Below are 10,101 nucleotides of genomic sequence, written 5' to 3' on the forward strand. Positions count from 1 at the left end.
TGGACCTTGCAGGCTCTTCCCTTGGAGTGGGAGCAGGCCCCCTGCTTTTATTCTGATGGCAGCTTGGTTCCTCCCTGGGCAAAGACTGGTGCTCCCAGGGTGAGCACTCCTGTTGGCATGGTCAGCTCTGCAGTTAAAAAATGACCACAGACCCAAGAGAGAACCATGGACAGGTAAGAAATGCTCCAATAGGCAAGGTTGGTTTAAACACGCATATCCTGGGCATTGCTTTGCCACCTCCCATAACCCAGTTCTGCAGCCAGGAGGCCCCTGCAGTCTGTAGCAACCACTCAATGCACATGGGACCACTCAGGGAAGGCAACCACAGCAGAACATACTGGGGACCCACGAAGAAATGCTGTGAGGTCCAAAGACACTGAGTAGTACAGCCACTCCATGTCATACCCACACTGGAAGGGCAATGAGAGCTAAGTGTACAGGACTGGGTCATACTTTGTTCCAAGGCAGGTAATTCCCCATCATTTTTCCTTATTATTTTGAACTCTAATGGTATCAAAACTTCTGTGTTTAATATACAATCTTCCAGTGAGTGGGCTGCTCACAGTTTTTCTCTGTTTCACCACAAAATCGGTTGTAAGTTGTTTTTGGATCAAATCCCAAGATCTCCCTTTCCTCTAGGATTCGGAAGGAAAATGTTGAAACTGAGGTGCCTATAAAATACCTGTGAAAAGAAATCAAAAAGGGTTTGTGATGGAGGGGCGAGGTTTTTAAAACGCAAGTACAGTAATTTCACACGTATAAGGTGCACCCTTTTGACTAAAATTTTGGTCCCAACCCAGAAGTATGCCTTATACTCTGGAGCACCTTATATATCTGGACAAAGTTCAGAAATTTGCCAACCTGGAAGCGCGAGCCATGGGCCAAGCCGAGCTCGCAAATTGAACACCTGCCAGTAAAACCTGCCATCGTGCGATTGTTACAAATTGGTTACTCTGTTGTGCGGCAGGGGAAGTAGGGGCTCCTGCCGGCACCGCGGGGGAAAGCAGAGCTCATGAATTGAGCACCTGCCAGTAAAACCCACAATCGCTCAACTGTTACAAATTGTTTACTTTTTTGTGCAAGCATCCTCACTGCAAACGAAAGTGCGCCTTATATATGGACAAAGTTCGGAAATTTGCCGACACCCGGAAGTGTGCCTTATACCCCGGTGTGCCTTATACTCGTGAAATTACTGTAATTGGCTTTCAGTCCAATGAACTTCACTGTTCAGTGAAATGATATGATAATTAAATCATATATATACACACACAGTATAACCATTATACATCCACTATACATGTCTCAATTATATCATAATATCTTACACAATTTGTAAACAACCATGGGCCAAAAATCATATGCAGTTTTGTGACAGTGATATTAAGCTTTGGCTGAAATAAGTCAGGTTTGCTACCTTGCATGTGCGCAAATCCACTGGTCAATCACAGCCAAGCCCCCATCCTTATAGAGTGCCAGCTCTTCCAGAGAGGGTTCAAACCTCACCATCTCAGGCAGCAGTTTCTTGAGCAGTTCAATCTCTTAAAGGAAGGATACAAAGTTATCTCTACATTATGAAGAGTAACTTGCTGTTGTCACACAATGTGTTTGTTTAAGGGAACCCTGGATGAACAGTTACAGAGCAAGTGACACCAAAATCTACAAATTTTATAATACGTTTGCCAAATTCACAGCATTGCAGGCACGGAGGGGAGCCAGTGGTAATTGTTGCACTCATTGTCAAAAGTTACCAATCCTGAAATGCCTGTGATCTCCTACCTTCCTCAACAGCATCAGTGGCTACAAAAACTTTTTCAAGTTTAAGCGTCTCCAAGAGGCTGTGGATTTTCTTTACTGCTCCTTGCAGAGAAGGCACATCTTCTCTGTGACCCCAAATGAAGTCTCTCCTTCTGAGATGAACCCCAAGGTATGGGCCACCTAGAGCTGTGGCCATCTTAACCTACAAGAGAAAGATCGAAATTTTAAAACTTGAGAGCATCACCATTGACACAGAAGAGCCAGAATCACCACTGCATAAGGCACAGAATCGTTCTATTTTTAAGTATGGACTGGAACTAGCTTGGGACACCTATTGCAACATTTAGATCTTGGGTGGTCTCCATCATGCAAGAGAAACTGGAGTGCAAAGTTTTTGTAAACAAAAATTCCTCTCCTTGACCAAATAAAACCTCAACTGGCAGGCGGCAGCTGAACTTTACGCCCACATGTAGTGGTGAAACCAACAAGAAATTCAAGTTTCCTTTACTGAAATGAGGGCAACAAAGATCTGGCCTGATGCACCTCGACAGACTCTGTTAGCACATGTCACACAGCGAGAAGGTTCAAAAGGAACATGTATATCCACCATGATGTTAGCAGAAGAGTGTCCTCATGTAGTCTCCAACATGCCCTGCAGCACACAGCCAGGAGTACACAAATGAAACGTCTGTTATGGGGAACAGACTGTTAAGCATTTTACCTTCATCTGTGTCCAGTCTTCCTTGTACTGAGTCCTGTCTGCCTCATCAGTGGATTGAAGATATTTCTTCCTAAACTCATCTCCCACCACGCGGAGGTGTTTAGCAAACACCATGCTCCGACGGGTCTGTCAGAATAAGAGCAGACACTGAGTCAGAAAAAGCAGAGCTAAAAACGAGTAGGTGGAGACAGTTTCACACACACAGCACTTCCAAGATGCAGTTACAGTAATTTCACGATTATAAGCCGCACCATTTTGACTACAATTTTGGTCTGAACCCGGAAGTGTGGCTTGTACTCTGGAGCGGCTTATATATGAACAAAGTTCAGAAATTTCCTAACACGGAAGTGTGAGCCGCGAGTTGAGCCAAGCTTGCGAATTGAGCACCTGCCAGTAAAACCTGCAATTGCGCGATTGTTACAAATTGGTTACTCTGTTGTGCGGCAGAGGGAGGCGGGCTCCCGCCAGTAGCACGGCCCGGGGGAAAGGCATGCTTGGCTCCGTCCCGCTGGCACTCCAGCCCGGGGGAAAGGCGGGTTTGGCTCCGTCCTGCCGGCACCCCGTCCCGGGGGAAGGCGGGCTTGGCTACCACCGGCACCGCAGGGGGAGCAGCGGTCGCGAATTGAGCACCTGCCAGTAAAACCTGCAATCGTATGATTGTTACAAATTGGTTACTTTGTTGTGCGAAAGTGCGGCTTATACATTGCCAAAGAACGAAAAGTTGCTGACACCCGGTAGTGCAGCTTATAATCAGGTGCAGCCTATAATCGTGAAATTACTTCTGGTACATCTATGCAATATTCCAAGTTACGATTTCTAATCTTTTATCCAGACTTTCATACTTTATTCCTAATTATCACCACATTTATAACCAGCATACTCACCTGCCCCTGCAATACACAGGTATAAGGAGGACACAGCAGTGATTTACACAACAGAACACATAATATACCAAATTAAACACCCTATCAATATACCTCACTTTTGGAAACAAAAGCTGGGCAAACACTTCCATATGCAAAACGCCTGTAAGAATAAAACCTGCTTTAAAAATATTAGGCATCTAGTCACAGACACAGCTATGAAATTCAGTGGAAAAGTGATGAAAAAGGAGTTATTTTCTTAACCTGTGAATAATAATCTAAGATTCTGTGATGCAGTTACCACTGCACACAGCCACAAGTAGCCTTTTTATTAACAGGCAAAAGAATGAAGGATATCCCCCTTTCTCCCTTTTTGTCTGCAAAGAAACAGAGAAGACAGATGTTTCTCAGAGGAGCATGGGAAAAAAAAGAAGAGACTCTGGGCCCAACCTGTAGTGAATAAATTTCTGTTTGGACACCAGGTAAAACCATTGGGGCAATGTTTAAAGTGCCACTGCTAAGAAATGTTATGGAGCCATGTGGATTTCATATCCACTTTTACAGGTCAAGTCATACTCAAATATGGCACCTGGGTTGCATTTTTTTCTTTGAGAGGTCACTCTCAATGAAAAATTCATGGCTAGCAAACTACTGTTTGGTCCACTTCTGAAAACAGGCCATATCCCAAGTGAATAGTCAGATGCTTACAAGACTGAGTCCATGTAATTTGTTTTGTAGTATCATGAGAGTCAGTTTCTCTTAGGAATTTTAACTGTATCAAGCACTCCATATCATGTTCCATTTTCCTGTGTCTGAACCTTAATATTTTCTTACAACCTTTATGACAGGAATTATTTTACCATAGACCTTGCCATAGACCCATGGGAATTTTGCCTTTGAAGCCAATGGGAAGGGATTTGGGACACTTACAAGCACTTTACAGAATTCTTTTGAAAAAACTAATCTTGAGGGTGACTAGATAGGAAACTGCTCCCTTTTGATTGTAGATGTGCTGTATAAGGGAGTTTTTTTTAACCACCATGCCCTGCAGCACTGGGCCTTTAGGCACAAGACAGCAGGATGAATTCCTGTATCACATTAATCCACAGTAGCCTGAAAACCATGTTAGCACAAATTGCTGAAACAGAAGACACAAGTTACTGTCAAGACAAGAAATCCAAGGAAAAACTGAAGCGCACACTGGTTATTGAATTTTTTAGCAGAGCCAAGTAAAAAGTCTAGAGAAGCTATCTGTAAAATACTCACATTCCAATAATCTTTCCCTCCGTAGTGGTCATGAAGAAGGTTTTCAGCTCTGTCTAACATCACTGACCTATTGAAAATTATAAAACTGAGTGCAGTTCCCTTAGGAATAGAATTTACATTATGACGTTTCTTTACACATTTGCTAGAATAAAGCACAGACTATGATCTGTTTGCAAAGGGGGCATGGGGAATGAGGAACAGGCTGCTACGAGGCAAATTCTACTTCTCGTCAAGGTAAGTTGTGACCCACAGTCTGCTGGGAAGAGAAGGGAACCACACCACTCCCTGTACCTGCTCTCTTCCTTAATAAATGATACTCTGACTCTGAAAGTAAAACACTAACAAGCATTAACCACCCCTCCAGTTCTTGCAGTAGTTGCTACAAGAGAGACAAGATTTGTGACAGTAGGAGTGATCCAAAGGGGAGAAGTGACCTGTGTGATAATGCTCAGCCTCAGAGCACATGACAGCCTCTGGGATGAAGCAGAAGATCATGAAAACAGAGAAGGCGTTTTCCACATGTAGAATAAAATGTCCTACAGTAAAACAACACAGAATACAGAGACACTACCAAAATGTGAGGTGTAGACTGCAGCTTGTGCTTCTCATAAACACAGCTCAGGATTTCATACTGGAAATGTAACTGCACTATTCAAGTTCTAAGAAGCAGAAGAGATTTTGAAAGTTTCAAGTATCCCAGAGCACAAGAGATGTAGATTCAGTTTGTGAGCACACTGGTGATAAGCAAACACACAGAGAAATGCTTCTGCTAAAAGGGATCAAGGTCATTATCTGCATCTCCTACTAAAAACAGAGGAAGCAAATAACCAATCAACTTTGGATTATCACTGCTGATAATCTGGACACCTGCCCAGAAGGCTCTAAATCAACTGGAAAACAGACTAGACTGTGCTGGTGAGGAAGCAGCACTGCAGCTAACGGTTAAGATTGGAGGTGAATGAGGTTACTAATCCAAGCACATTGAGAAGTTTCCTTGTAGTGACCACACTTGAAGGGTAAAAACCCAGCCCTGGGACCACACAACAGAAGGGCAATATGGGAGATCAGAGCTCTGAACAGAGTAGAAGACACGGGCACACATGAAGATAAGGGACATCTCACTGACATCGCCTAACAAGATTTCCTGACAGCCTTCATTAAAGGCTTTTAAGAAAACTTGGTACAGAAAGGTTCTTGCCTGGATTTAAAAAAAAAAAAAAAGAAAAAGAAAAAAAGTTTAGAGACAGGGATTAATGTATGGTTCTCATGGTTCTCGGAGGGAGGTTGCAAGTGGAAGGTCTCTTCACCATATTCCTAAACAACTTACAGAAGGGCATGAAATCAGATGACACAGCTTAACAATTATTTTAAATTCCTCAGAGCAGCTAGGCCAACTATGAAGAATTAGAGAAGTCTGATCACTGGCCAATAAAGTGGCAGATGTAATCTAACATAGGATTGAGTGTAGTAAAAAAAACCAAAAAACCAAAAAGACAAACTAATAACTCAAGGTCTTGGTGGTCAGGAATGAGGACAGTTTGATGCAAACATCAAGGCAACACTCAGAGGTCAAAATAAGGAACCTGTGTGTGTCAAGAATTAGCAGAAAAAGAAGAGAGCATTCAACAGAGCAGGTCCTTTGTACTGCAATGTAACAGGTTTACCCATACTCAGTGTGCATGGTCCTGCTGAACTGCAAACTTTTGGAGATTGGCAGTGGTGACAACCAAAGGCATGGAACGGCTTTCACATGGAGAACAACTAATGGAGCCACGACTCTTCCCACTTCAGAGGAGACTACTGAGAGTGAAAATGCCACAGATGCAAAATTCACATGTGGTATGGAGGAGAATATGGAAGAGCTGATGGCTCAGCATCTCTTCCACTGCATGATCTAGGGAATATTTGATGCTACCTTGGAGGTAGAAGTCACAAAAGCTGCCTGAGAGGGAATATAGAGCAGCTCAAAGGTATTTGCTCTTAGGTTTTAACACTGCAATCTTTTAAGTTAACTTACAATTAAATGTCTCTTCCAGTGTAAATCCCTTTAGTAAAGATTTTAACAGAGTACAATAATTCAGTGACAAAATATCTCAACAGTGGGATACAGCCTTTAAATTCCCCCTGCCCTTCCCACCCAGCAATGGGGTTGTACAACATTAATACAACAATAAATAGTTAGACAAGGCAACTTACTGTGCTGAAGTGTTCTTCAGAAGGATGGGAGCCACAATAGAGGCAGATCCTTGGACAGACAAGCAAGAGGCGTTTAGGCCTCGTGTTTCCTCATAACCCCAGAACCAACCCCTAAAATGGAACACAAAGCATTGGTTCACAGACTTGTATTTTAAATTAATGCCATATATAGAACAAAATATCCTAAAAAACCCATGTAAACCAGCCACCTCCTTTATGCTGCTTTTATGTGGAGCAACAACTTATAGAATTAGATCTCCTCATACCAATACAATGTTTTATTATTGATGGGCTTTTAAAAAACAAAGTGAACTCCAAGCACCCAGATATTCACAGCAGGCAATTATCTCTCTGAATACAACTGAAAAGACCAGAAGGACTGCTCGATGTTACCTGTAGTAGCCATGTTTGTCTTTGGAGTACATCAGCTGATCAATGCACGGCCTTTCATCTATTTTTTCTTCCCACGTTCCTTCCTTCCATCCTTCTGCGTAGCCTTGCAGCACATAAATCTGTTCAATAAAGGGCCCACCTGACTCTGAGCAGAAAGCAAAGCAAAGGATTTGTAAGCACAAAAGCTCACACCATAAACATATGAGTGAGCATCAGTTGCAGTTAAAAATCTGCTAAAAATGTTAATATTACACTACTCTCTCTTCTCTGTTTTCCCTCTGAAACAAGGAAAGGAAGTTGAATGTGAGCCAGAAAAGCTCAAAGGGTCAGGCCATGTGACCACCTGCTATCCCACCCAGGTCTGTGTGATTTAGTGTGCCAAACACAACGGAATCACTGTCAACTGGGTAAAACACACCACAAAGCACACAGGTTCTACGTAAGCAGCTGCCACAGGGAGGACTGCCTCCAAGAAAAATGCCAAATACAAGCATTTTCCTGGAAGGCAGAGAATGGCTTTCCCTTCGGAGCTCTTTGCAGAGGTGTGATGTTTGGTGGCCTTTATTTCCTTTGCTGAACAAGCCTGTGACACCACTGCAGATTTGAACACTTGGTGATTAACATGGCATTAAATCCTAAAGGAACCAACTTCACTTTCCTATAGAAAGCTTTTCTCTTAGACACAAAAAGCAAGGGATATTTCAAGTAAGATGAAAAAGTAAGTTCAGGGAAGAACCCGCTTTACAACTTTTACTGTCCAACCACCACACCCAGAAAAAGATGGCTTGTCTGAATTTCAACAAGTTGCCTTACTCCTTATGGTCTTGTCAGTATAGTCAAAACCACACAGAAATACCACAGGTGAATTTAACCACAGGCATTCACTGCCTGTCTTTGGGGGACCCAGAAGTTGAGGGGACAGCAGTACTATATCAAACAAGCTGCCAAGTAATTGGGTTACTCCATCCTAGTAGTTGTGTAGCTCAGCAAAACTCCTTCCCATCCCTCCTCTTGCCACCTCTAAGATCTTTTTTCCACATAAAAGGATAAAAACCCCTATAAGGACAAACTTGTTAAGAAACCATACCAAATATTTAGTTAATCGTAGATTGCATGATCCTATACCCCACCTGCAAGGAACTGCTCATATTCGATGACAGGGATGTTCCTGTTGAGGCTTGGGATATCAAAAAACTCAGACCAAGGGATCCGGACCTGGAGGATGTCAGGGCTCTGCCAGTGATAAAGATGTCCCCAGGGAGGCAGAACCAACACCCAATTTTCACTTTTCCGCAGGGTCTTTAGAAGGGAAGCAATGCGAATGTAGACATCTCTGCGAAGGTTGAACCCTTCAGGGGGGTTCACATCATATAAAAGGTATCTGAGGAGAGCAAAGCAATACCATTATTTTGGGGAGCACATTAAGGCTATTACATGTTTTTCTTTTTTACCCTATAATCCTATGATGAAACTGTTGGGAAGAAAGCTGCTCCTCTTTCTGAGTTTGCAGTAATTGGAGGGGGAAGAAGTATGGGAAGTTAGAGCAGAGTCTCCTGCAAGAACCACTAGGGTCTCCTGGAAAGGTAGCACATGCCAGAATCCTATTGTGCAGCGGGTCAAGGAGTGAAGAGTCTCATGAAAATGGTGAAACCACTAGCATGTCACCCAGGCTAACTCTTGTAAGCTGGACACAAAGGCAGGAGGACACGCTCTGGAGAAGCAGGGGGAAAAAATGCAGCTGGGAGCTGGATGATCCCTGTGGGGTGCCTTCCAATTCAGGATATTCTACCGACGAAAGCCCTGGGACAGCTGCGATGACAACCTAAAAGGCACCAGCAGGTAAAGGAGGTCCTTTACCAGAGGTGGCCGAAACACGGCGGAGCGCCTGTGCAAGGGGACACCGTACGGCGGAGGGAGAGCCCGGCGGGCAAGATCAGCCCGGGACCGGACGAGACGGGGCCGCCACTGCTCACCTGGTGCGCGGGGCGGCGGCGGCGGCGGGCAGCGAGGAGGCGGCGTGGCCGGCTCGGAGGGCGGCAGGAGGCGGCTCGGAGGCGGCGGCGGGCAGCGGCGGGCGGGCGAGCACGGCCAAGCCGAGCAGCAGCAGCGCCGGGGGAAAGCGGCTGCCGGGCCCCTGCGCCGCCATCCCCACGCCACGTCCGGGGCGGCGCCGGCGGAGCCCCAGCCCCTCTCGGTTTCTCAGAAGAGGTTGGCGGTGAGGGGCCGCAGGCGGGAGCCTGTAAGGCGGTTCAGCTCTTCCAGGATTTGTGCTTCCTTCTGGTACATCTGCGGGAGCAGCGGCGGTCAGCACCGGGCAAGCCGCGGTTCCCGTCGCCGGGGCCTCCGGTCCACCCTATCCCGGACCTCGCACACCCTCCCCAGCCCCACCGCATCCCGCACCTGCTTCCACTCGGATTTCGTGTCGTGTCGGTACCCGAGCAAGTGGCACAATCCGTGGGCTACGGTCACCTGCGCGGGGTCGAGAACAAAACACACGTATTACCGACGGAGCCCCGTGACCGCCCCGCCGCCCACCAGGCCCGGGGCTCACCATCAGAACATCGTCAAAATCCTCCCCGGTTTCGCGGCACTGCTGGTGGATGTACTCCACCCCCAGGAAGATGTCCCCCAGGTTGTACTCGTCAAGGCAGCGCGGCCGCGGCAGCTCCCCCGCCGCCACCTGGTGCAATGGGAAAGAGAGGACGTCGGTGGGCTCCGGGCAGTGTCGGTAGTCACCGTTCAGACGCTGCATTAACGCGTTGCCAGCGCAGACCAGCCCCACGTCGAAGCGGGAGGCACCCAGGGCGGCGCGCAGGGCACAGACGGCGCGGCGGAGCGGAGCCCGGCGTACAGGCACGGCGCGCTGCGCGTTCCGCAGCGCCACACTCATGGCAGCGCCGCCGCCAC

The 10,101-nt window shown here is 46.2% G+C and overlaps 2 protein-coding genes across 2 annotated transcripts; both read right to left on the reverse strand.

The window, feature by feature from the left end:
- On the reverse strand, positions 1–9,340 carry POFUT2 (protein O-fucosyltransferase 2). Its single transcript, XM_033065260.2, has 9 exons — positions 9,168–9,340; positions 8,325–8,575; positions 7,195–7,339; positions 6,802–6,912; positions 4,606–4,672; positions 2,477–2,602; positions 1,777–1,957; positions 1,415–1,538; positions 1–682 (listed from the first exon to the last, which is right to left on the reverse strand). Exons 1-9 carry the CDS (start codon positions 9,338–9,340, stop codon positions 529–531), a joined length of 1,332 nt encoding a protein of 443 aa, XP_032921151.1. The 3' UTR covers positions 1–528.
- A 53-nt stretch (positions 9,341–9,393) lies between these two features.
- YBEY (ybeY metalloendoribonuclease) lies at positions 9,394–10,091 on the reverse strand. The gene is made up of 3 exons (XM_033065261.2): positions 9,746–10,091; positions 9,595–9,663; positions 9,394–9,480 (listed from the first exon to the last, which is right to left on the reverse strand). Exons 1-3 carry the CDS (start codon positions 10,082–10,084, stop codon positions 9,394–9,396), a joined length of 495 nt encoding a protein of 164 aa, XP_032921152.1. The 5' UTR covers positions 10,085–10,091.
- Positions 10,092–10,101: the final 10 nt, after the last annotated feature.

Source organism: Catharus ustulatus, chromosome 7, assembly GCF_009819885.2.
Source record: "Catharus ustulatus isolate bCatUst1 chromosome 7, bCatUst1.pri.v2, whole genome shotgun sequence".
NCBI lineage: Eukaryota > Metazoa > Chordata > Aves > Passeriformes > Turdidae > Catharus > Catharus ustulatus.